Source organism: Myxocyprinus asiaticus, chromosome 37, assembly GCF_019703515.2.
Source record: "Myxocyprinus asiaticus isolate MX2 ecotype Aquarium Trade chromosome 37, UBuf_Myxa_2, whole genome shotgun sequence".
Lineage (NCBI taxonomy): Eukaryota > Metazoa > Chordata > Actinopteri > Cypriniformes > Catostomidae > Myxocyprinus > Myxocyprinus asiaticus.
In genome coordinates, this window is record NC_059380.1 from 42042261 (window position 1) to 42069099 (window position 26839).

At 40.2% G+C, this 26839-nt stretch overlaps 1 protein-coding gene across 3 annotated transcripts in view; it reads left to right on the top strand.

The window, feature by feature from the left end:
• Positions 1–26807, top strand: part of LOC127428111 (son of sevenless homolog 1-like) — an 89869-nt gene extending 63062 nt beyond the window's left edge. For 2 of the 3 annotated variants that reach the window (XM_051676196.1, XM_051676197.1), the window contains 13 exons: positions 13990–14071; positions 14225–14347; positions 14714–14817; positions 15045–15267; positions 18130–18249; positions 18326–18488; positions 20803–20920; positions 21012–21184; positions 21532–21648; positions 22764–23037; positions 24583–24627; positions 25040–25158; positions 25954–26807. In XM_051676196.1, the coding sequence (XP_051532156.1) occupies positions 13990–14071; positions 14225–14347; positions 14714–14817; positions 15045–15267; positions 18130–18249; positions 18326–18488; positions 20803–20920; positions 21012–21184; positions 21532–21648; positions 22764–23037; positions 24583–24627; positions 25040–25158; positions 25954–26430 (2138 nt within the window). In that variant the 3' untranslated portion in view covers positions 26431–26807. The remainder of the gene's footprint in view (positions 1–13989; positions 14072–14224; positions 14348–14713; positions 14818–15044; positions 15268–18129; positions 18250–18325; positions 18489–20802; positions 20921–21011; positions 21185–21531; positions 21649–22763; positions 23038–24582; positions 24628–25039; positions 25159–25953) is intronic. The other variant, XM_051676198.1, reaches the window with a different exon arrangement.
• Positions 26808–26839: the final 32 nt, after the last annotated feature.

Sequence of the window (26839 nt, forward strand, 5' to 3'; positions counted from 1 at the left end):
GTGAGTTTGTGAGTGTATGTGTGAGAGTGTTTGATTATATGTGTATGAGAGTGTTTGAGTGTGAGTGTATGTGTGAGTGTTTGTAATTAACATTTTTTTATTAAATCATACAATAACAATGAAATGCAAAACATATATATATATATATATATATATATATACACACACACATACATATACAAACATATATATATATATACACATACATATATACATACATACATACACACACATAATAATCATACTAACTATATTACACTACTCTCTCCACACCCCACCCGAGAGCACTCCAAAAACTCCAAATACCTGCCCCATTCCGTATTATCATATCCAAGCCACCCCGTCTTCTAGATGACACCTCCTCATAAGCTGCCACCCTCCCCTCCTCCGTGCACCTCTCCGGATATGGGGGCGCACCAGCTGACCTCCAACCCCTCAAAATAACCTGCCTGGCGATCATCACACATGTCAGAACCCAGTTCTCTATATGGCCATCCCCCACATCGATGACCGCCCCATCGCCCAGAACACAAAGTCTGAGGCAAAACGAAACCCGAGTGCCAACCACGTCGCACACAAAATTCTGAACCTTCAACCAGAATTTCTGGATCTCGACTCACAATCAAAAAACATGGGCCATGTCTCCATCCTCCAATTGGCATCTCCAGCAGGTGGGTGTGTCTTTAAGACCAAGCCTATATAGTCTAGAGGGGGTCCAATAAGATCTATGCAAAATTTTGAATTGTATAAGACGCACCCTTGCATCACTAAATGCAGACTTAAAGTTTTTAAGAATCTTAGCCCACACTCCTTCCTCAAATGCCAAGTTGAAATGTTTCTCCCATGCTCTCTTGAGAGAAGTTAAGGCTCAGTCCCCCAGACTCTGAATTATCAGGGAGTAATACACTGATGCCTCATGACCTTTTCCAAAAGCCTCAATCACCTCTCCCAAAGCATCTGCCTCCTTAGGAGGGTGTGTGCTACTCCCAAAAATAGTACAAAGCAGGTGGCGCAGTTGTAAATACCTTTGTGAGAGTGTTTGAGTGTGAGTGTATGTGTGTGAGTATTTAAGTATGAGTGTGAGTGTTTGAGAGTGAGTGTATGTTTGAGAGTGTATGTGTGAGTGTTTGAGTGTGAATGTGTGAGTGTATGTGTGAGAGAATTTAAGTGTGAGTGTATGTGTGAGTGTATGAGTGTGAGTGTATGTGTGAGAGTGTGAGTGTATGTGTGAGAGTGTGTGTTTGAGTGTGAGTGTGAGTGTATGTGTGAGTTTGTGAGTGTATGTGTGAGAGTGAGTGTGTGAGTGTATGTTTGAGTGTATGAGTGTGAGTTTGTGAGTGTATGAGTGTGAGTTTGTGAGTGTATGTGTGAGTTTGTGAGAGTGTTTGAGTGTGAGTTTGTGAGTGTATGAGTGTGAGTTTGTGAGTGTATGTGTGAGTTTGTGAGAGTGTTTGAGTGTGAGTTTGTGAGTGTATGAGTGTGAGTTTGTGAGTGTGTGAGTTTGTGAGAGTGTTTGAGTGTTAGTTTGTGAGTGTGTTTGAGTGTGAGAGTGTGTGAGTGTGTTGAGTGTGAGTGTATGTGTGAGAGTATTTAAGTATGAGTGTGAGAGTGTTTGAGTGTGAGTGTATGTGTGAGAGTATTTAAGTGTGAGTGTGTGTGTATGTGTGAGAGTGTGAGTGTATGTGTGAGAGTGTGTGTTTGAGTGTGAGTGTGAGAGTGTGAGTGTATGTGTGAGTTTGTGAGTGTATGTGTGAGAGTGAGTGTGTGAGTGTATGTTTGAGAGTGTACGAGTGTGAGTTTGTGAGTGTACGAGTGTGAGTTTGTGAGTGTACGAGTGTGAGTTTGTGAGTGTATGTGTGAGTGTGTGAGTTTGTGAGAGTGTTTGAGTGTGAGTTTGTGAGTGTATGTGTGAGTGTGTGAGTTTGTGAGAGTGTTTGAGTGTTAGTTTGTGAGAGTGTTTGAGTGTGAGAGTGTGTGAGTGTATGTGTGAGAGTGTGAGTGTATGTGTGAGAGTGTTGAGTGTGAGTGTATGTGTGAGAGTATTTAAGTATTAGTGTGAGTGTGTTTGAGTGTGAGTGTATGTGTGAGAGTATTTAAGTGTGAGTGTGTGTGTATGTGTGAGTGTGTTTGAGTATGAGTGTGAGAGTATTTAAGTGTAAGTGTGTGTGTATGTGTGAGAGGGTTTGAGTATGAGTGAGAGTTTTTGAGTGTGAGTGTGTTTGAGTGTGAGTGTTTGAGTGTGAGTGTATGTGTGAGTGTTTGAGTATGAGTGTGTGAGTGTATGTGTGAGAGTGTGTGAGTGTATGTGTGAGAGTGTGAGTGTATGTGTGTGTGTGTTTGAGTGTGAGTGTGTGAGTGTATGTGTGAGAGTGTGAGTGTATGAGTGTGTGAGTGTTTGAGTGTGAGTTTATGTGTGAGAGTATTTAAATATGAGTGTGTGAGTGTATGTGTGTGAGTGTATGTGTGAGAGTGTTTGAGTGTGAGTGTGTGTGTGAGAGAGTGTGAGTGTGTGTGTGAGAGTGTTTGAGTATGAGTGTGTGAGTGTATGTGTGAGAGTGTTTGAGTGTGAGTGTATGTGTGTGAGTATTTAAGTATGAGTGTGAGAGTATTTGAGTGTGAGTGTATGTTTGAGAGTGTATGAGTGTGAGTGTGTGTGTGAGTGAGTGAGTGTGAGTGTGTGAGTGTGAGTGTATGTGTGTGAGTATTTAAGTATGAGTGTGAGAGTGTTTGAGAGTGTATGAGTGTGAGTTTGTGAGTGTATGTGTGAGTGTTTGAGTGTGAATTTGTGAGTGTATGTGTGAGAGTATTTAAGTGTGAGTGTATGTGTGAGTGTATGAGTGTGAGTGTATGTGTGAGGGTGTGTGAGTGTATGTGTGTGAGTATTTAAGTATGAGTGTGAGAGTGTTTGAGAGTGAGTGAATGTTTGAGAGTGTTTGAGTGTGAGTTTGTGAGTGTATGTGTGAGTGTTTGAGTGTGAATTTGTGAGTGTATGTGTGAGAGTATTTAATTGTGAGTGTATGTGTGAGTGTATGTGTGAGGGTGTGTGAGTGTATGTGTGTGAGTATTTAAGTGAGAGTGAGTGTATGTTTGAGAGATTGTGAGAGTGTTTGAGAGTGAGTGTATGTTTGAGAGTGTATGAGTGTGAGTTTGTGAGTGTATGTGTGAGTGTTCGAGTGTGAATTTGTGAGTGTATGTGTGAGAGTATTTAAGTGTGAGTGTATGTGTGAGTGTATGAGTGTGAGTGTATGTGTGAGAGTGTGTGAGTGTTTGAGTGTGAGTGTACGTGTATGTGTGAGTGTTTGTGTGTGAGTTTGTGAGTGTATGTGTGAGAGTATTTAAGTGTGAGTGTATGTGTGAGTGTATGTGTGAGAGTGTGAGAGTGTTTGAGTGTGAGAGTGTGAGTGTGAGTGTACGTGTATGTGTGAGTGTTTGTGTGTGAGTTTGTGAGTGTATGTGTGAGAGTGAGTGTTTGAGTGTATGAGTGTGAGTTTGTGAGTGTATGTGTGAGAGTATTTAAGTGTGAGTGTATGTGTGAGTGTATGTGTGAGAGTGTTTGAGTGTGAGAGTGTGAGTGTGAGTGTATGTGTGAGTGTTTGTGTGTGAGTTTGTGAGTGTATGTGTGAGAGTGAGTGTGTGAGTGTATGTTTGAGAGTGTATGAGTGTGAGTGTGTGAGTGTGTGAGTTTGTGAGAGTGTTTGAGTGTGAGTTTGTGAGTGTTTGAGTGTGAGAGTGTTTGAGTGTGAGTGTGTGAGAGAGTGTGAGTGTATGTGTGTGAGTGTATGTGTGAGAGTGTTTGAGTGTGTGTGTGAGAGTGTTTGAGTATGAGTGTGTGAGTGTATGTGTGAGAGTGTGAGTGTATGTGTGAGAGAGTGTGAGTGTGTGTGTGAGTGTTTGAGTATGAGTGTGTGAGTGTATGTGTGAGAGTGTTTGAGTGTGAGTGTATGTGTGAGAGTATTTAAGGATGAGTATGAGAGTGTTTGAGTGTGAGTGTGAGAGTGTTTGAGAGTGTGAGTGTATGTGTGAGAGAGTGTGAGTGTGTGTGGGAGAGTGTTTGAGTGTGAGTGTATGTGTGAGAGTATTTAAGTATGAGTGTGAGTATGTGAGTGTATGTTTGAGAGTGTTTGAGTGTGAGTTTGTGAGTATGTGTGAGAGTATTTAAGTGTGAGTGTGTGTGTATGTGTGAGAGTGTTTGAGTGTGAGTATATGAGCGTATGTGTGAGTTTGAGTGTATGTGTGAGAGAGTGTGAGTGTGTGTGTGAGAGTGTTTGAGTATGAGTGTGTGAGTGTATGTGTGAGAGTGTTTGAGTGTGAGTGTATGTGTGTGAGTGTTTGAGTGTGAGTGTATGTGTGAGAGTGTTTAAGTATGAGTATGAGAGTGTTTGAGTATGAGTGTGTGAGAGTGTTTGAGTGTGAGAGTGTTTGAGTGTGAGTGTGTGTGAGAGTATTTAAGTGTGAGTGTGTGTGTATATGTGAGAGGGTTTGAGTGTAAGTGTGTGTTTGAGTATTTAAGTGTGAGTGTGTGTGTATGTGTGAGAGTGTTTGAGTGTGAGTGTGAGTGTGTGAGTGTGAGTGTGAGTGTGAGTGTGAGTGTGTGAGTGTGAGTGTGAGTGTGTGAGTGTGTGAGAGTGTTTGAGTGTGAGTGTATGAGTGTGAGTGTATGAGTGTGAGTGTATGAGTGTGAGAGTGTATGTGTGTGAGAGTGTATGAGTGTGAGAGTGTATGAGTGTGAGAGTGTTTGAGTGTGAGAGTATGTGTGTGAGTGTTTGAGTGTGAGTGTATGTGTGTGAGAGTGTTTGAGTGTGAGTGTATGAGTGTGAGAGTGTATGAGTGTGAGTGTATGAGTGTGAGAGTGTTTGAGTGTGAGTGTGTGAGTGTGAGTGTATGAGTGTGAGAGTGTTTGAGTGTGAGTGTTTGAGTGTGAGTGTATGTGTGTGTGAGTGTATGAGTGTGAGAGTGTTTGAGTATGAGTGTGAGAGTGTTTGAGTGTGAGTGTGAGTGTGTGAGTGTGAGTGTGAGTGTGTGAGAGTGTTTGAGTGTGAGTGTTTGAGTGTGAGAGTGTATGAGTGTGAGAGTGTATGAGTGAGAGTGTATGAGTGTGAGTGTATGAGTGTGAGTGTGTTTGAGTGTGAGTGTGTGAGTGTGAGAGTGTTTGAGTGTGAGTGTTTGAGTGTGAGTGTTTGAGTGTGAGTGTGTGTGTGTGAGAGTGTTTGAGTGTGAGAGTGTTTGAGTGTGAGTGTGAGTGTGAGTGTGTGAGTGTGAGTGTGAGTGTGTGAGAGTGTTTGAGTGTGAGTGTTTGAGTGTGAGTGTATGAGTGTGAGTGTATGTGTGTGAGAGTGTTTGAGTGTGAGAGTGTATGAGTGTGAGAGTGTTTGAGTGTGAGAGTATGTGTGTGAGTGTTTGAGTGTGAGTGTATGTGTGTGAGAGTGTTTGAGTGAGAGTGTATGAGTGTGAGTGTATGAGTGTGAGAGTGTTTGAGTGTGAGTGTGTGAGTGTGAGTGTATGAGTGTGAGAGTGTTTGAGTGTGAGTGTTTGAGTGTGAGTGTTTGAGTGTGAGTGTATGTGTGTGTGAGTGTATGAGTGTGAGAGTGTTTGAGTATGAGTGTGAGAGTGTTTGAGTGTGAGTGTGTGAGTGTGTGAGTGTGAGTGTGAGTGTGTGAGAGTGTTTGAGTGTGAGTGTTTGAGTGTGAGTGTTTGAGTGTGAGTGTGAGAGTGTATGAGTGTGAGTGTATGAGTGTGAGTGTGTTTGAGTGTGAGTGTGTGAGTGTGAGTGTGTGAGTGTGAGTGTGTGAGTGTGAGTGTGTGAGTGTGAGTGTATGAGTGTGAGTGTATGAGTGTGAGAGTGTTTGAGTGTGAGTGTTTGAGTGTGAGTGTTTGAGTGTGAGTGTATGAGTGTGAGAGTGTTTGAGTATGAGTGTGAGAGTGTTTGAGTGTGAGTGTGAGTGTGTGAGTGTGTGAGTGTGTGAGTGTGAGTGTGTGAGTGTGTGAGTGTGAGTGTGTGAGTGTGTGAGAGTGTTTGAGTGTGAGTGTATGAGTGTGAGTGTATGAGTGTGAGTGTTTGAGTGTGAGAGTGTTTGAGTGTGAGTGTATGTGTGTGAGAGTGTTTGAGTGTGAGAGTGTATGAGTGTGAGAGTGTTTGAGTGTGAGTGTATGTGTAAGAGTGTTTGAGTGTGAGAGTGTGAGTGTGTGAGTGTATGTGTGTGAGTGTATGTGTAAGAGTGTTTGAGTGTGAGTGTGTGAGTGTATTTGTGAGAGTGTTTGAGTGTGTGTGTGAGCGTATGTGTGTGAGTGTATGTGTAAGAGTGTTTGAGTGTGAGTGTGTGAGTGTATTTGTGAGAGTGTTTGAGTGTGAGTGTATGTGTGAGTGTATGAGTGTGAGAGTGTTTGAGTGTGAGTGTATGTGTAAGAGTATTTGAGTGTGAGAGTGTTTGAGTGTGAGTGTATGTGTAAGAGTGTTTGAGTGTGAGAGTGTGAGTGTATTCATGAGAGTGTTTGAGTGTGAGTGTATGTGTGAGTGTGAGTGTATGAGTGTGAGTGTATGTGTAAGAGTGTTTGAGTGTGAGAGTGTTTGAGTGTGAGTGTATGTGTAAGAGTGTTTGAGTGTGAGAGTGTTTGAGTGTGAGTGTATGTGTGTGAGAGTGTTTGAGTGTGAGTATATGTGTGAGAGTGTGAGTGTGTGTGTGTGAGAGTGTTCGAGTGTGAGTGTTTGAGTATGAGTGTGTGAGTGTTTGAGTGAGAGTGTTTGAGTGTGAGAGTGTTTGAGTGTGAGAGTGTTTGAGTGTGAGTGTATGTGTAAGAGTGTTTGAGTTTGAGTGTGAGAGTGTTTGAGTGTGAGTGTGAGAGTGTTTGAGTGTGAGTGTGTGAGCGTATGTGTGAGAGTGTTTGAGTGTGAGTGTATGTGTGGGAGTGTTTGAGTGTGAGTGTATGTGTGAGAGTGTTTGAGTGTATGTGTAAGAGTGTTTGAGTGTGTGAGTGTATTTGTGAGAGTGTTTGAGTGTGAGTGTATGTGTGTGAGAGTGTTTGAGTGTGAGTGTATGAGTGTGAGAGTGTTTGAGTATGAGTGTGAGAGTGTTTGAGTGTGAGTGTATGAGTGTGAGAGTGTTTGAGTATGAGTGTGAGAGTGTTTGAGTGTGAGAGTGTTTGAGTGTGAGAGTGTTTGAGTGTGAGTGTATGTGTGAGAGTGTTTGAGTGTGAGTGTATGTGTGAGAGTGTGAATGTATGTGTGTGTGAGTGTTTGAGTGTGAGTGTATGTGTGAGAGTATTTAAGTATGAGTGTGTGAGTGTATGTGTGAGAGTGTTTGAGTGTGAGTGTATGTGTGAGAGTATTTAAGTATAAGTATGAGAGTGTTTGTGTATGAGTGTGTGAGTGTATGTGGGAGAGTGTTTGAGTGTGAATGTATGTGTGTGTGAGTGTTTGAGTGTGAGTGTATGTGTGAGAGTATTTAAGTATGAGTGTGAGTATGTGAGTGTATGTTTGAGAGTGTTTGAGTGTGAGTTTGTGAGTATGTGTGAGAGTATTTAAGTGTGAGTGTGTGTGTATGTGTGAGAGTGTTTGAGTGTGAGTGTGTGAGTGTATGTGTGAGAGTGTTTGAGTGTGAGTGTATGTGTGAGAGTATTTAAGGATGAGTATGAGAGTGTTTGAGTGTGAGTGTGAGAGTGTTTGAGAGTGTGAGTGTATGTGTGAGAGAGTGTGAGTGTGTGTGGGAGAGTGTTTGAGTGTGAGTGTATGTGTGAGAGTATTTAAGTATGAGTGTGAGTATGTGAGTGTATGTTTGAGAGTGTTTGAGTGTGAGTTTGTGAGTATGTGTGAGAGTATTTAAGTGTGAGTGTGTGTGTATGTGTGAGAGTGTTTGAGTGTGAGTATATGAGCGTATGTGTGAGTTTGAGTGTATGTGTGAGAGAGTGTGAGTGTGTGTGTGAGAGTGTTTGAGTATGAGTGTGTGAGTGTATGTGTGAGAGTGTTTGAGTGTGAGTGTATGTGTGTGAGTGTATGTGTGTGAGTGTTTGAGTGTGAGTGTATGTGTGAGAGTGTTTAAGTATGAGTATGAGAGTGTTTGAGTATGAGTGTGTGAGAGTGTTTGAGTGTGAGAGTGTTTGAGTGTGAGTGTGTGTGAGAGTATTTAAGTGTGAGTGTGTGTGTATATGTGAGAGGGTTTGAGTGTAAGTGTGTGTTTGAGTATTTAAGTGTGAGTGTGTGTGTATGTGTGAGAGTGTTTGAGTGTGAGTGTGAGTGTGAGTGTGTGAGTGTGAGTGTGAGTGTGTGAGTGTGAGTGTGAGTGTGTGAGAGTGTTTGAGTGTGAGTGTATGTGTGTGAGAGTGTATGTGTGTGAGAGTGTATGTGTGTGAGAGTGTATGAGTGTGAGAGTGTATGAGTGTGAGAGTGTTTGAGTGTGAGAGTATGTGTGTGAGTGTTTGAGTGTGAGTGTATGTGTGTGAGAGTGTTTGAGTGTGAGTGTATGAGTGTGAGAGTGTATGAGTGTGAGTGTATGAGTGTGAGTGTGTGAGTGTGAGTGTATGAGTGTGAGAGTGTTTGAGTGTGAGTGTGTGAGTGTGAGTGTATGAGTGTGAGAGTGTTTGAGTGTGAGAGTGTTTGAGTGTGAGTGTTTGAGTGTGAGTGTATGTGTGTGAGAGTGTTTGAGTATGAGTGTGAGAGTGTTTGAGTGTGAGTGTGAGTGTGTGAGTGTGAGTGTGAGTGTGTGAGAGTGTTTGAGTGTGAGTGTTTGAGTGTGAGTGTATGAGTGTGAGAGTGTATGAGTGAGAGTGTATGAGTGAGAGTGTATGAGTGTGAGTGTGTTTGAGTGTGAGTGTGTGAGTGTGAGTGTATGAGTGTGAGAGTGTTTGAGTGTGAGTGTTTGAGTGTGAGTGTTTGAGTGTGAGTGTATGTGTGTGAGTGTTTGAGTGTGAGTGTGAGAGTGTTTGAGTGTGAGTGTGAGTGTGAGTGTGAGAGTGTGAGTGTGAGTGTGTGAGAGTGTTTGAGTGTGAGTGTTTGAGTGTGAGTGTATGAGTGTGAGTGTATGAGTGTGAGTGTATGTGTGTGAGAGTGTTTGAGTGTGAGAGTGTATGAGTGTGAGAGTGTTTGAGTGTGAGAGTATGTGTGTGAGTGTTTGAGTGTGAGTGTATGTGTGTGAGAGTGTTTGAGTGTGAGTGTATGAGTGTGAGAGTGTATGAGTGTGAGTGTATGAGTGTGAGAGTGTTTGAGTGTGAGTGTGTGAGTGTGAGTGTATGAGTGTGAGAGTGTTTGAGTGTGAGTGTTTGAGTGTGAGTGTTTGAGTGTGAGTGTATGTGTGTTTGAGTGTATGAGTGTGAGAGTGTTTGAGTATGAGTGTGAGAGTGTTTGAGTGTGAGTGTGTGAGTGTGTGAGTGTGAGTGTGTGAGAGTGTTTGAGTGTGAGTGTGAGTGTGTGAGAGTGTTTGAGTGTGAGTGTTTGAGTGTGAGTGTTTGAGTGTGAGTGTATGAGTGTGAGAGTGTATGAGTGTGAGTGTATGAGTGTGAGTGTGTTTGAGTGTGAGTGTGTTTGAGTGTGAGTGTGTGAGTGTATGAGTGTGAGAGTGTTTGAGTGTGAGTGTTTGAGTGTGAGTGTTTGAGTGTGAGTGTATGAGTGTGAGAGTGTTTGAGTATGAGTGTGAGAGTGTTTGAGTGTGAGTGTGAGTGTGAGTGTGAGTGTGTGAGAGTGTGAGTGTGAGAGTGTGAGTGTTTGAGTGTGAGTGTATGAGTGTGAGTGTATGAGTGTGAGAGTGTTTGAGTGTGAGTGTATGTGTGTGAGAGTGTTTGAGTGTGAGAGTGTATGAGTGTGAGAGTGTTTGAGTGTGAGTGTATGTGTAAGAGTGTTTGAGTGTGAGAGTGTGAGTGTGTGAGTGTATGTGTGAGAGTGTTTGAGTGTGTGTGTGAGCGTATGTGTGTGAGTGTATGTGTAAGAGTGTTTGAGTGTGAGTGTGTGAGTGTATTTGTGAGAGTGTTTGAGTGTGAGTGTATGTGTGAGTGTATGAGTGTGAGAGTGTTTGAGTGTGAGTGTATGTGTAAGAGTGTTTGAGTGTGAGAGTGTTTGAGTGTGAGTGTATGTGTAAGAGTGTTTGAGTGTGAGAGTGTGAGTGTATTCATGAGAGTGTTTGAGTGTGAGTGTATGTGTGAGTGTGAGTGTATGTGTGTGAGAGTGTATGTGTGTGAGAGTGTTTGAGTGTGAGTGTATGAGTGTGAGTGTATGTGTAAGAGTGTTTGAGTGTGAGAGTGTTTGAGTGTGAGTGTATGTGTAAGAGTGTTTGAGTGTGAGAGTGTTTGAGTGTGAGAGTGTTTGAGTGTGAGTGTATGTGTGTGAGAGTGTTTGAGTGTGAGTATATGTGTGAGAGTGTGAGTGTGTGTGTGTGAGAGTGTTCGAGTGTGAGTGTTTGAGTATGAGTGTGTGAGTGTTTGAGTGAGAGTGTTTGAGTGTGAGAGTGTTTGAGTGTGAGAGTGTTTGAGTGTGAGTGTATGTGTAAGAGTGTTTGAGTTTGAGTGTGAGAGTGTTTGAGTGTGAGTGTGAGAGTGTTTGAGTGTGAGTGTGTGAGCGTATGTGTGAGAGTGTTTGAGTGTGAGTGTATGTGTGGGAGTGTTTGAGTGTGAGTGTATGTGTGAGAGTGTTTGAGTGTATGTGTAAGAGTGTTTGAGTGTGTGAGTGTATTTGTGAGAGTGTTTGAGTGTGAGTGTATGTGTGTGAGAGTGTTTGAGTGTGAGTGTATGAGTGTGAGAGTGTTTGAGTATGAGTGTGAGAGTGTTTGAGTGTGAGTGTATGAGTGTGAGAGTGTTTGAGTATGAGTGTGAGAGTGTTTGAGTGTGAGAGTGTTTGAGTGTGAGAGTGTTTGAGTGTGAGTGTATGTGTGAGAGTGTTTGAGTGTGAGTGTATGTGTGAGAGTGTGAATGTATGTGTGTGTGAGTGTTTGAGTGTGAGTGTATGTGTGAGAGTATTTAAGTATGAGTGTGTGAGTGTATGTGTGAGAGTGTTTGAGTGTGAGTGTATGTGTGAGAGTATTTAAGTATAAGTATGAGAGTGTTTGTGTATGAGTGTGTGAGTGTATGTGGGAGAGTGTTTGAGTGTGAATGTATGTGTGTGTGAGTGTTTGAGTGTGAGTGTATGTGTGAGAGTATTTAAGTATGAGTGTGAGTATGTGAGTGTATGTTTGAGAGTGTTTGAGTGTGAGTTTGTGAGTATGTGTGAGAGTATTTAAGTGTGAGTGTGTGTGTATGTGTGAGAGTGTTTGAGTGTGAGTGTGTGAGCGTATGTGTGAATTTGAGTGTATGTGTGAGAGAGTGTGAGTGTGTGTGTGAGAGTGTTTGAGTATGAGTGTGTGAGTGTATGTGGGAGAGTGTTTGAGTGAGTGTGAGTGTATGAGTATATTTGTGAGAGTGTTTGAGTGTGAGTGTATGTGTGTGAGAGTGTTTGAGTGTATGTGTGAGAGTGTTTGAGTGTGAGTGTGTGAGCGTATGTGTGAGTTTGAGTGTATGTGTGAGAGAGTGTGAGTGTGTGTGTGAGAGTGTTTGAGAATGAGTGTGTGAGTGTATGTGTAAGAGTGTTTGAGTGTGAGTGTGAGTGTGTGAGTATATTTGTGAGAGTGTTTGAGTGTGAGAGTGTGAGTGTTTGAGTGTGAGAGTGTTTGAGTGTGAGAGTGTTTGAGTGTGAGTGTAGTGTGAGTGTATGTGTGAGAGTGTTTGAGTGTGAGTTTGTGAGTGTATGTGTGAGAGTATTTGAGTGTGTGTGTGTGTGTGTGTGTGTGTTGTGGATCAGTGTTGTGTGTCACAGCTGTGTGTGTGTTTCCTGGTTTGAATAATTCCAGGCTGATTGTTTGGAATGTCATACTGAGGTCTAATGTTCCTGTTCGCTCAGGACTCACACAGATTCATCATGTTCAAAACACTCTTTATTGTATGAACCGTATGGACTCCACATGACAGTTCTGAAGTCTGTTCTGATTCATCACTGTTTGATGGGAATTTTTACATTTATGACCATTCAATGGAGCAATTGATTATGTGTCTCTAACCAGCAACATTCTCTTGAAATGTTTATTAAAACATGTCAGGCTCATATGTCAATACAAAATCTAAAGAGAAAATATAAAATTATATTTTGCATAATAAAGGATGTTAAGCTTAATTTAAGGACGGTTAGGATTTTTTTTTGCATTTTCCCATTATCATAACAATTAAATACATTAACTCATTCTCATTAATGTATGGTAAAAATATCTCATATTCAATGTACGGTAATATCTTATTCTCATTAATGTATGGTAAAAAGATCTCACTCAATATATGGTAAAATATCTCATACTCAATGTAAGGGAATAATATCTCATTCTCATTAATGTACGGTAAAAACACTTTCTAAAAAGCCCATATTTAATATGCATTGTAAAGGCATTATTATTCATTAGTAATGTCTCATAATACACCTTATATGTTATAACTTCTCATAAATAATTGTAACCACAATTATAATACATGATAATAATTACCTACTAAGAGTTATACCTTAGAATATAATGCATTATAACACAAGCAATATTTAATTTTATCTGCAGAAGTTATTATGTATTATATATATATTTGTAATATATATAATAGGTATGCTTTAAGTAAAGTGACAAAAGCAATGTCTTATAAACAGCCATAAGATATTATTAAGTGGTTATAAGACATTACAAGGCATGTTGGAAGTTATATACAGTACACATGTACAAAATACAAAATAACACACATTCAGTGTAAATTTTGAGACATTACGAGAAATACTTGTAAAGTTACAAGTTTAAATATATCAGAAACTCTAAATATATATGTTGATCACACATGTAGCCAATCTTCTTGGGCGTAAACACACCTAAGAAAAAAAGCAAACTGATTATATACAGGACTCTTTAATAAACTTTCATGTTTGTGAATCTTATTTGGATATATAAGTTTGACTTGTAATGTTAATGTGTGCTACAAGTTTATGTTATGGCTGTTTATAAGAAGATATTGCTTTTGTAACTTTATTTAAAGCAGGCAAAGACCACTTATAATATGATCACATCATAAAGCCTTTGGACTGTTTACACTATGCTGCTTTTGCATGACAGCACTTATTTGATTAACTTTAATCGCATTTGCTGCATTAAAATTGGATGTTGCTTGTGTTATAATGCGTTATACTCTAAAGTATAAACTTATAATGTATTATAGCTCTAGTCATAATTATGAGAAGTTATAACTTATCATAAGGTGTATTATGAGACATTATGAATGCAGTATAATGCATTTATTATGCCTTTACAATGCATCGTAAATATGGGCTCCATAGAAAGTGTTACCGATTATCTCATGGTCAATGTACGGTAAAAATATTCTCGTGACCGTAATAAAGTGATACAAATCATCCTGTCTGGACACAATCATTTTTTACATTTTATTATTATTAAAATCTGCATGAATTCAGTGAAGCAGAGACTACCATGATGTACAGTATACTTACAATTATACTTTACAAATGAAATAATATATAGTTTTTGTATGTTACAGCAATGAGAATGAATTGTTCTTCAGGCTTACTTGTCATGAAAATAATGTTACAACAATTCTTAAAAATAGACATTTTTTGTTTCAAACTGATGCATTTTAATCTTCATATAGTTTATAGTTGAAGAAAAGTTCCTTGTTTACTCACAAGACTGTGCTTATGTGAACATGTTATGAAGTCCTTATGCAGTTTCATGGTGACATACTGTTGTTGTGTAATATCTGACCTGTGTTCACAGTGTTTCAACAGGATTATGCTTGGTTCTGTGGTTTCCCAGGATGCTTAGCGTTCAGTGAGGGTTTGACTAAAAGCTGTAGTTGGCCTCATGTTTCTGCAATCACTTTAGTCTCCTCAGATTACTCTGTGGCTGGTTCATTTGATCAGAGGATGAAAGGATATAGTTTGACAAGCATAATCAAACATTGTTTATGAAACAAATCGTTTTCCTGAACGTTTTTTTGCAGATCCCAATTTCGTCCGGACGTTTCTGACGACGTACCGATCATTCTGTAAACCTCAAGAGCTGCTGGATCTGCTCATGGAGAGGTGAGAATGTTAAAACAACGTAAATACAATCAACATTCAAGTGCAATGTACATGTGTTTAAGAAGAAACAAACGTCATTATAGTGTCTATGGAAATTGCTCTTTTTACACCTGTGTGTGTGTGTGTGTGTGTGTGTGCGCGCGCGTGTCACAGGTTTGAAATTCCAGAACCGAAGCCCACAGAAGCAGATCAGATGGCTCTGGAGAACGGTGATCAGCCACTGAGTGCAGAACTCAAACGATTCCGCAAAGAGTTTGTGCAACCTGTACAGCTCAGGTACACACACATTGAAAATCCCATTGATTTTCTCCACAGGCGAATTGATTTTTAACGATAACTTGTAAATCTTTAAAGACAGATCTACCGTGAGCTCTGAGGTTGTTAATCGATGATATATGCTTCTGTTGAAGACATCAGTCTATGTTATTTCAACCTCATTTTTAATAATCCATGTTTAATAGCCGAAATCCTGGAGAAGAACTACACTACCCATAATCCTGAAGAGAAATCCACCAATCAGAGAGTTGCAGCAAACAAAGCCCACCAAAAGAACTCTAAATATCATGAACATCACAGCCTGACATTTCTTTAGATATCTAATGCAGTCTGTCTGTCTCTCTCTGTCTGTCTGTCTGTCTGTAGGGTGTTGAATGTGTGCAGGCACTGGGTCGAGCATCATTTCTATGATTTTGAGAGAGATGCGCAGTTGCTACGGCGACTAGAAGAGTTTATCGGGATGGTCAGAGGTACAAACACAAACTCACCTGGTTGTTATAGATGTAGAAATATAAAGTTTCCTTCGTCTCTTGTCATCTCAGTCTAAGAAGTAAATTGTCTGTCTGCTGAAAGTGAAAATGCTGCACCATGCTACAAAATTACGACCAATCAAAACACATTTGATGCTTGTCGATGTTGATATGAAGCGTTTTTGCACATTTGTGATCTCTCTGATGGTCATGTGACCTTTTGACAGGTAAGGCCATGAGGAAGTGGGTGGAGTCCATCACTAAAATCATCCAGAGGAAGAAACAGGCTCAAGCGAATGGCCTGAGTCACAACATCACGTTCGAGAGCTCGCCGCCGCCCATCGAGTGGCACCTCTGTAAAGCCGGGCAGACCGATCAGTTTGACCTTATGACCCTTCACCCCATAGAGATCGCCCGACAGCTCACACTCCTTGAGTCGGAATTCTACAGGTGATCTCCTCGCTCAGCTTTTAATGGGATAGTTCACCCAAACATGAAAATTCTGTCATTTACTAACCCTCATGTGGTTCCAAACCCTTATGACTTTCTTTCTGCAGTGGAACACAAAAGGAGACGGTAGACAGAATCTACACGCTGCTCTTTTCCATACAAGGAAAGCAGAGAGTAACTGAGAATGTCAAGGTCCAAAGAAGACAAAAATCCCCTTAAAAGTAGTCCGCATGTCTTCTGATGTCATATGATAGCTCTGAAATTTCAGTCGTTATTCACTGAAAATCTTAAGAAAATAACTGCAAGTCATATGGACTACATTTCCGCTACTTTTTTGTAGAGCTGTCAAATGAACACGTTTACTTGAGTGATTAATTTAAAATGTTCAACGCATACATTTTTCTTAATCATGATTTATGCATTTACCAATGTTGACATTAGAGTCTGAACACTGGTTAGAGTAGGATGAAACCTTTGCGATGTGTCTGGGGTCATTACACTGACACACACCACGAACACACACACACAAAACAGTGATTCCATGTCAATGATCAAGTGATGGAGAAAGCGCTAAATTGCAAAACAAGACGTTGTCTGTAGCGCTTTTCATGTGGAGTTAAAAATGGCGCAAATCATGTAAATGCGACTTCACGATTGCTGTAGCGAGAGTTTAAGAGATGTTTAAGGACTGGATATTTCAATTAGTCAACCTCTCACTTACACTTTGGGAAACATTTAGTGTTATTGGTGATATTTTAGTGCATTACTGTCTTTATATTGTGCAATACTGTGAATTTTTTTGTTAAGAAGGAACTTAATGCAGGAAAAGAAGTATATATAGAGCAGAGTTTCGCTATTACATTTTGCTGCCAGCCAATGTGTCCGGGAATTACAAACTGGTCATCTCATTTCAGTGTTTATTCTGCACTGTAACGTGATGGACTCTGTATAATATGTGATATTATGACACAATCAAGTCAAATGAACAATAAACGTTTGTTTATTATAGCTGCTTTTCCATTCAAAACAAAAACAGAGGGCAACGCTTAACAGCAATTTCCCCCATATCTTTTGCTCACACAGAAATATTAAAATAACTAAAATCATTAGATTATGTCATGATTTCTCATATTTGCTCATTCTTTTCTCTTTATTTTTATGACTATTTTCCTCCGATTGTACACAGCACAGAAGCGTTTTTGCTGCTTTTCCCAGTGTGCGGGATGCAACCTGCTGTAGTTGCGGATTAGGACTTTGCAAGCTGTCGGGAAAGTTTAAACCTCCTTGGCATCATTGGGATGGTGTCACGCTGTACACTTGTGGCATCAACTAAAGGGGTTGCTGACGCTTCGCCCATTGTGTCCAAAAATGTTTGAATTTGTCAGACATTGGGAAGTTTTAACAGTGAAAAAACGGTATTTACCAGCTAAGGGAAACACTGATATAAAGTCAGATTTCAACAATTTTAAAATCTGCGATTAATCGTGATTACCTGAAAAATCAAATGATTCATCTTCTTTCTTTAATTGTCATTTTGGTGTTCAACAACACAGAGCGGCTATAAAATCCTTCAAAGATTCTGTTTTTATAAAACGTTACAAAAATCACAGCATAGGGGTTTGGACCCACATGAGGGTGAGTAAATAATGACTGAATTTTCATTTCTGGGTGAACGATCACTTGAATTTCTGTTGGTCTGTATTCAGGCAGTATTTGAATGTCTTTGTTTCATTATGAGGGAAACGGCTGGAGATCCTGTTTGTATTTATGTGTTCTACTCAGTTGCCAGCCGTCTGTAGAGAAAATGGGGCACTTTGACACAATAGAGAGTACAGCTGCGTTTCACACACTCACAGACATACACACACACACTTCCCTTCACCTCTGTGGGAACAGCCAGTGAGTGTTGTACCCAAGATCACCACCTCAGATCCGTTTCCCAGGAGGCCTTTCTGGTCACCCGTCTCACAACACTCTCAACTATACACACACACACAGAACTGAGGATTGAAGAAATATTTCTGAATATTTTCAATTAAAAAAATTCAAATAATCATTTTGTGTGTGTATAGTGTTTAGAGGGTGTTGAAGAAGAAATGTGAAGAGCTTACAAGTGTTCTTCAGTATAAATGTTTGTTATTACTGCTATAAAGCGGGCTGGATATTTCAGCGAGTATTGACGCTGACTATCACCCCTGGAGTCGTGAGTTTGAATCCAGGGCGTGCTGAGTGACTCCAGCCAGGTCTCCTAAGCAACCAAATTGGCCCGGTTGCTAGGGAGGGTAGAGTCACATGGGGTAACCTCCTCGTGGTCGCTATAATGTGGTTCTCGCTCTCGGTGGGGTGCGTGGTGAGTTGTGCGTGGATGCCGTGGAGAATAGCGTGAAGCCTCCACACGCGCTACGTCTCCGCGGTAATGCTCTCAACAAGCCACGTGATAAGATGCGCGGATTGACGGTCTCAGAAGCGGAGGCAACTGAGATTCGTCCTCCACCACCCGGATTGAGGCGAGTCACTACGCCACCACGAGGACTTAAAAGCGCACTGGGAATTGGGCATTCCTTATTGGGGAGAAAAAGGGGAGAAAATCTTTAAAAAAAAGATTGCTGCTATAAAGAGTCTAAATCATCTGGCTATGTGTTACTGATGTCAATCCTGTGGGGACGTGTTGCTCATGTAAACAGTGTTTGGCAGATAGTCACATCACATCACACTCCTTCAGTTTCAAGCAAAAGTAACTGGGTTTACTGCTTTACTGCACTGATGAATCACTCACAGTGAGACCAGGAGATCTGTATTAAGAAAGAAATACACACAATTTCTTATGGTCCTTACGCCTGACCTTTGACCTTTGTGCTGTAGGGCGGTTCAGCCATCAGAGTTGGTCGGCAGCGTTTGGACTAAAGAAGACAAAGAAATCAACTCGCCGAACCTGCTGCGGATGATCCGTCACACGACTAACCTCACACTGTGGTTTGAGAAGTACGACACGCTCTCATCTTTCCATCTCGTTTCATCCGTGCCATTTGGATTCTGACGCTTTCCTCTCGTCTCTCAGGTGCATCGTAGAAACGGAGAATGTGGAAGAGCGCGTGGCCGTGGTGTCGCGTATCATAGAAATTCTCCAGGTGTTTCAGGAGCTGAATAACTTTAATGGCGTTCTGGAGGTGGTGAGCGCCATGAACTCCTCTCCTGTGTACAGACTCGATCACACGTTTGAGGTGAGACACTTTGAGGTGACTTGCATTTTCCAAGTTCATGAGTGCTACAAAAAAACACATTAATTAATCATTTCAGGACAAAATGAGTGGTAGACGGATATCTAGAAAGCCATGTATCTGTGTTTTCTACACCAGGGGTTTTCAAACTTTTTGATGCCAGGTACCCTCAGATATGTTGATCCCATTGTGAGGGACCCCCTTCCTAAAATATAAAGGCTGTTATATATTCTCATATATAAAAAACACCCATTTATATTGTGTAAGAAAAATAATAGGCATGATATTAAAAATAAAACATGTTTCTTACATTTTTCCAAAACAACATATGTAGGTAAATATGTACGGGTCATGGGGCTAGATTAATTACATTCATTTTAATGAAATCTTTTTTTATGTAGTTAATCACACTAAATTAACGTGTAAAATTGATAGCCCTAGTTTTGTTTTTTTTTTTGTTTTTTTGTTTTTTGGATAAAGATTTCTCGATTCAGTTTGATGGAATTTTTGTTATAAAGTTGAAAATTAGTATTATTTATTTTTTGTGTAGTTTCATTGTACTTAAAGGAATATTCCGGGTTCAATACAAGTTAATCTCAATCGACATCATTTGTGTCATAATGTTGATTACCACATAAATTAATTTCGACTTGTTCCTCCTTTTCTTTAATAAAAGCACAAATGTGTGTTCCAGTGAGACACTTACAATGGAAGTCAATGGGGTCGATTTTTGGAGGTTTAAATGCAGAAATGTGCAGCTTATAATTTAATAAAAGCACTTACATTAATTCTTCTGTTAAACTCATGTATTATTGGAGCTGTAAAGTTGTTTAAATCATCATTTTTAGAGTCGTTTTATGGTTTGTTGACATTAAATCATCATGGTTATGAAGTTGTAAAATTGTCTATATCTTTCCACAGATGCAGTTAGTAAGTGATTTAATCACAGTAAAATCATGTTAACACACATATTGTTTATGTCTTGTGTGTATACTTTTGAAACAGTGAGTATTTTAATGTTTACAGATTATTGACCCCATTGACTTCCATTGTAAGTGTCTCACTGGAACACACATTTGTGCTTTTATTAAAGAAAAGGAGGAACAAGTCGAAATTAATTTATGTGTTAATCAACATTATGACACAAATGCTGCTGATTGAGATTAACTTGTATTGAACCCAGAATATTCCTTTAAACCAAAACAAACAATTTTTTTCACAAAAATAAATTGATGTTTTTTTATTTTTTTTTTATTTGTCTATTTAAAAACATATGGCTGTCAATAAAATAAAATAATTGTTGTTAATATATTGATGTCCAATCAGTCTTTAGAAAGCAGAATGAAACCATTGTAATATAAAATGATGTAAATGTGTTATTTTTATTGTGCTAAACCTAGTTAATTCATATCTTTAAGGGGTCATGACATGCCTTTTTTACTATTGTAATATGTTTCTTGAGCTTCACTTATAAGTCATATATTTGTAAAACATGATCATATTCCACCCTCATTCTGACTCTTTGTCAGAAACACTCTGTAGTTTTGGTGCTGCTTCTCCTTTAAGACTTGACAGTACACACCCACTGTTCTGATTGGCTCTCTGCTCTTGAGTGACCTGTCATCTCACTGTTCACCGCTGCTGGGCGGGGCTACAGAAGTGATAAGGTAAAGTAGGCGTGGTTGTGTTGTTGTGGAGGCGGTCAGATGCAAATGACATCACAATGTGGAGGAAGTTGAGAATGAGTCGTTTTGGCAGATTGGTTTCAATAAAAGTTGTTTTTGCAGTGAGGAGGAAGTTTTGAGTTCTGAAACGTACAGTATGTTTTCATAGTACAATGAACTCTTACATGTCAAAAGATCAAGGAAAATTGTATTCCTCATGTCATGACCCCTTTAAGTAACGTTAACTTTTACAGCCCTAAAAATACATATTGAGAACTTTTTTTCTCTCAAATTGTCCATGGACCCCCTTCCACCCCGTTTGAAAACCCCTATTCAACACAACGGTGGAGCCTCACAGAAGTTATTTCGGTAACTGATCTGACAAATTCAGCAAGTATTTCAACCCAAATAACTCATAAGTGTTTTTGATTGATTCATTAAAGAACCAGTTCAAAAGAGTCATTTATTCGTGAATCAGAGTGCACTGTTCGCACTGGATGTTTGTTTTTGTGTTCGTCCAGTCTTTTGATGGATCCATGCGTGCCGGTTTGATGTTCGAATAAACTATAGACATGACGGCACGCCTCATCCAGTAAATGTTCTGCCCATGTGCAACTGATCGCTTTAACATTGTTTTATATTGATTACTTCAGCAAATCCCGAGCAGACAGAGGAAGACTCTCGAGGAAGCTCATGAACTAAGTGAAGATCATTATAAGAAGTATTTGGTCAAACTCCGATCCATCAACCCGCCCTGTGTGCCGTTCTTCGGTACGTCACAGTCACACAGTCCCTTTCTCACTCGATAAGATCACTTATATTATTCATGGCAGTTGTGATGCAATTGTGTATTTGATTTCAGGCATTTATTTAACAAATATTCTGAAAACGGAGGAGGGGAATCCGGACTTCTTAAAGAGACACGGCAAAGAGCTCATCAACTTCAGTAAACGACGGAAAGTGGCGGAAATCACGGGTGAAATCCAGCAGTATCAGAACCAGCCGTACTGCTTACGTGTGGAGAGCGACATACGGGTCAGAACACGCAACACACACCTGATGGGTTATAAATGTTACAGCTCTCAAAAGACAGCAGGAAAACAATGCTAAATGCAAATCCCAAAATGCAACTAACCGTATAATCCAGTATAGTTAGGATAGCAAAATAATATCTATTGATGTTTGATTTTCAGGACATTTTTTATAGATTTATGATAACATATGTAAACAATTCTGTGTTGCCACTTGATGTTCAGTGCAAAATCTGAATCCTGGAGTAAAACCAGTTGAGAAGCCCTGAACTCTATGTGAAAAAAGCAATATGAAATGCAGACATTCTGCAGAATACAAAAGAACTGATATTGTTTTTGTTGTCGTTGCAGAAATACTTTGAGAATTTGAATCCAATGGATGACATGACAGAGAAAGAGTTTGCCGACTACCTGTTTAACAAATCTCTGGAGATTGAGCCGCGTAACGCTCGTACGCTGCCGCGATTTGTAAGTCTGACGTGCACACATGTACAGTTACACAACACACACACGACAAACCGTGTGCCCTGATATTCACCTCCTGATCTGACGCTCATGTATTAAAGTACTTACGAATCTAAACCAGAAAAGTGCAGATTTACAAACGCCTTTGCCTCTTGTGTAAGCAGGAGTTAACTTGTGTAACAGTGAAAAAACAAAAACATCACGCACATGAAACTTAAAATATTGAACATGTTTTTGAAATATTGAATTTGGAATGCAAAATATAAAAAACACAATAATGCCTCAACTATGGATGTGTGAACATCACCTTGCAAATTAAGGGATGTTCAACTCAATTTGTCCACAATCTGATTTCAAGCATTTAAGCACTTTAGACCTGAAGTGTTTAAAGGAACAGTTCACCCAAAAATGAGAATTCTCTCATCATTTATTCACCCTCATGTCATCCCAGATGTGTATGACTTTCTTTCTTCTGCAGAACACAAATGAAGATATTTAGAAGAATATTTCAGCTCTGTAGGTCCATACAATGCAAGTGAATGGTGACTAGAACTTTGAAGCTCCAAAAAGCACATAAAGGTAGCACAAAATTAATCCATATGACTCCAATGGTTTAATCCATGTCTTCAGAAGTGATATGATAGGTGTGAGTGAGAAACAGATCAATATTTGTCATTTTTATTCTAAATCATCACTTTAACTTTCACTTTAAGATGTGAAAGTCAAACTAAACAGGCACCACATGTGATTTTTAGATGTGAAAATGGAGATTCATAGTAAAAAATGACTTAAATATTGATTAAATATTGAAATATTGGTCACCATTCACTTGTATTGTATGGACCTACAGAACTAAATATTCTTCTAAAAATCTTCATTTGTGTTCAGCAGAAGAAAGTCAAACACATCTGGGATGGCATGAGGGTGAGTAAATGATGAGAGAATGTTTATTTTTGGGTGAACTATCCCTTTAAGGACAGGGTCAACTCTATAATGAAGGCAGATTCTTACTGAAAAGTTTAAATGTGGAGTTTTGGGTGAACTATTCCTTTGTGTTATTGTAAATCAGAGAGCTTATTTGTCGATGTGTGTTGGTTGATTTTCATCTCATCTCTCAGCCGAAGAAATACAACTGTCCTCTGAAGTCACCCGGTGTTCGTCCATCCACCGTGCGCCAGGGTACGATGCGCCACCCAACGCCACTGCAGAATGAGCCACGTAAGATCAGTTACAGCCGGATCCCAGACAGTGAGACAGAGAGCAGTGCTGCATCTGCGCCGAACTCCCCCCGCACACCGCTCACACCACCTCCTGCGTCTGCCGCATCCAGCTCCACTGAGATCTGCAGCGTGTTCGACTCACCACAGGGACCATCAAGCCCCTTTCACTCCAGTATGTGTCATCACAAACACTAAAACACAAAGATGCATACTACACACACGCACGAACACACACACACAACAAGCATACTAAACACATAAACACACAAGCAAGCATACAACACGCATAAACACACACATACAACACACAAACAAGCATACTAAACACACAAAGAAGCATACTACATGCACAAATACACATACAACAACCACAGATAAGCATACAACACGCATAAACACACAAACAAGCATACTAAACACACAAGCAAGCATACAACAGGTATAAACACACAAACAAGCATACAACACGCATTAACACACACACAAACAGCACACAAAAACAAGCATACTACACACACAGTCATACTATACTCAAGAACTAGCATACTGCGCACACAAACAAGCATACTACATTCAAAAACAAGTCACTCACAAATTAGCATGCAACACACATACAAACATACTATGCACAAACTAGCCTACAACACACAAGCATGCATTCAACACACACAGTCATACTACACTCACAAACTAGCATACTACATTCACAAACCAGCATACTACACTCACAAACAAGCATGCAACATACACAAACAAGCATACTACGCACAAACTAGCAGACACCACCAAGCAGGCATACAGCACATACAAACAAGCATACTATAAACACAAACAAGCATACTACGCAGACAAACAAGCATGCCATGATCACAAACACGCATACTATGCACCCAAACAAGCATGCTATGAACACAAACAAGCATGCTATGAACACAAACAAACATGCTATAAACACAAACAAGCATACTACGCACACAAACTAGTATACTACACAAACAAGAATACTACACACTGTCAGACTACAGTCACAAACTAGCATACTATGCACACAAACAAGCATACTACACTCACAAACAAGCATGCAACATACACAAACAAGCATACTACGCACAAACTAGCATACACCACCAAGCAGGCATACAGCACATATAAACAAGCATACTACGCAGACAAACAAGCATACTACGCAGACAAACAAGCATGCCATGATCACAAACACGCATACTATGCACCCAAACAAGCATGCTATGAACACAAACAAGCATACTACGCACGCAAACTAGTATACTACACAAACAAGAATACTACACACTGTCAGACTACAGTCACAAACTAGCATACTAGACACACAAACAAGCATACTACACTCAAAAGCTATCATACTACACCAGTTTGTGTAGTTGACATTAAAAGTTTGGGAAGTGTCCTGCAGGAATAGATTTTATATAACTACACCAAAGTCAAACTTAGAATCTGCTTTGAGTTTTTGGAAAGTGTGTCCAGATTTTCCAATAATTGTCATTGATCTGTATATTATAACTAACCTAAACTAACTGACATTAACCAGTACTAATCCTGCTCAGATCACGAATGTGTCAGTTTATGTTCGTATCCATGACGATATGACAGAATAAACTGACTGTAGATCAGCTGTTCTGATGGTGTGACAGTAAACAAGTGTCACACATCCGTCTCTCTCTCTCTCTGATTCTGACAGACAGCGACACAATATTTGCCCCGGTCACGCTACCACATGGCCCACGTTAGTATATAAACTCTCTCTCTCTCTCTCTCTCTCTCTGTGTCTGTCTGTCTCTGTCACTGACGTTATACTCATATTCTCTCATGTTTTGTGATATTAATTGAGTTATGTAGACATTTAGAATCAGTGTGTTTTTATTTCACTGTCACAGATGTAAAAAAGAGTCCGTTCATTTTTGGGTGAACTATCCCTCTAAAACGATCTGTTTGAGTGACGTACGCTGTGCTGTTGATATCTGTGCATTACTGCTGCATGTGCAGCTCAGTGTTCATCATGTGATGTGCTTCCCAGCATCCTCTGCTTCATTCATCCTGTCATATCTCACATTAAGTCATCACAGGTCATGGGGGTCATCACTGAGGGTCAAGGGTCAGTGTGTGTGTGAAATTGGTGTGTTTTCTGTGTGTTTCAGGATCATCTTCCGTGTCGTCTATGGTGGGATTCCTGCGGTGTGATGATACTCCTGTACCTCCACCCGTCCCTCCTCGCCGCCGCCCAGAGTCTGCCCCCGCTGAGTCATCGCCCTCAAAGGTGCTGTATTATTATTATTATTATTATTATTATTATTATTTTGAATTACTTGTGTTTTATTGACCGTTTTAAAATAAAAGGTAAAACCTCAAAATATTAGTCAGTTTCATGCAATAGATTTCTTGAATAATTTCTAATATACAGAGGGATCTGGCAATAAGAAATATCTGTAAGACCGCATGAAATAGTTTGATTGGCACAGTATGTCTCACGCAGGGAAGCCATGTTTTCTAGAAGCATGTTAAGTTAAAAGAACTTGAACTTTTAAAGCCTGTCTAGAGACACCTGTATCTATTGTTGTCAACTGTTGGTTGCTCTGCGTCTTGCTTTTTTTATGTTTTAAACCCAAGAACATTTTGGGTCTGAATGTAAGAAAGCCCGTTTATGCCACGTCAAATAAAACAAAAATCCAGCACATAAGTTATTATTTTGAGTTATCACATTATTTTGAAATATCTAATTATTTACAGATGCAAATGATTGAGTTAGTGTCTAGAGATAGTACCTCTTTTTTTTAGAACTACCCATGGATACTAACTCAATCATTTGAGATATTATGTCATTATTTTGAAATTGTATCATGGAATAATGAGATATTAAAATAATAGGATACTGAAATACTAACTAAAAAATGAGAATATTTCAAAATAATGAAATACTAATTAAAAAAATGAGATAAATCTCAAAATAATGACTTGTGTGCCTTTTTTTTTTGACGTGGCGGAGTCGAGCTTCCATATGAAGTCTTTTGTCAATTTTATTTGTGTATTTTGAATGTTTGTATTTGTCTTTTAGATGATGTCAAAGCATTTGGACAGTCCGCCTGCGATTCCTCCACGCCAACCCACCACGAAGGTTTACTCGCCACGTTACTCGCTCACAGAGCCACCCGACAGCCCCCCCACCCTGCCTCCACGGGAACCGGTGAGAACGCCGGATGTCTTCTTGAGCTCCCCCCTTCACCTGCAGCCGCCCCCGCAGGGCCGACGCTCCGAACTGAGTCAGACCTTCTTCCCCCCCTCACCCTTCAGTCCACTCCCCCCACAAACCCCGTCACCGCTGGGACCGCGCAGACACCTGCCCTCCCCCCCGCTGCAGCCCCTGGACTGTGACCCGCCACAGGGGGTCGCCGGACCGCCTGTACCACCACGACAGAGCACGTCCCAGTCGCCCATCCCCAAACTCCCACCCAAGACCTACAAAAGGGAGTCGGCTCACCCGTTCGTGCATCGCGACGGCCCGCCCCTCCTGGAGAACGCAAACCCTTCATAGAGGACGACACACAACGGACTGCAGCAGAACAATGCAGAACGCTCAAAGATAATTTAAAAGCCAGTGTTGGAACTTACCAGACAAAAACGAAACAAAACAAACTTATAGCGTCATTCCCAGACGATTGTGTTTTCATAAAGTGCAAATCACGATGAGATTTCCTGACCCTGTTCGGGGAATTCTGTGTATTTTTTATTTTTTTTGTCTTTCGTGTGGCTGTTGTTTGTTTTGTCTTCGTTTCGTGTTTGTTTCAGTTCATTTCAATGGTTTTGTTTCTGTTTGGGCTTCTTTTCGTCCAAGTGTTTGGCTGCTTTCCCCCCTGCACACAGCCAAACGCTAGACAAATGAATTGAGAAACAAACACAGAAACCTGCTGGATAACGGACGACTGTACAGTTTCTGATGTTCT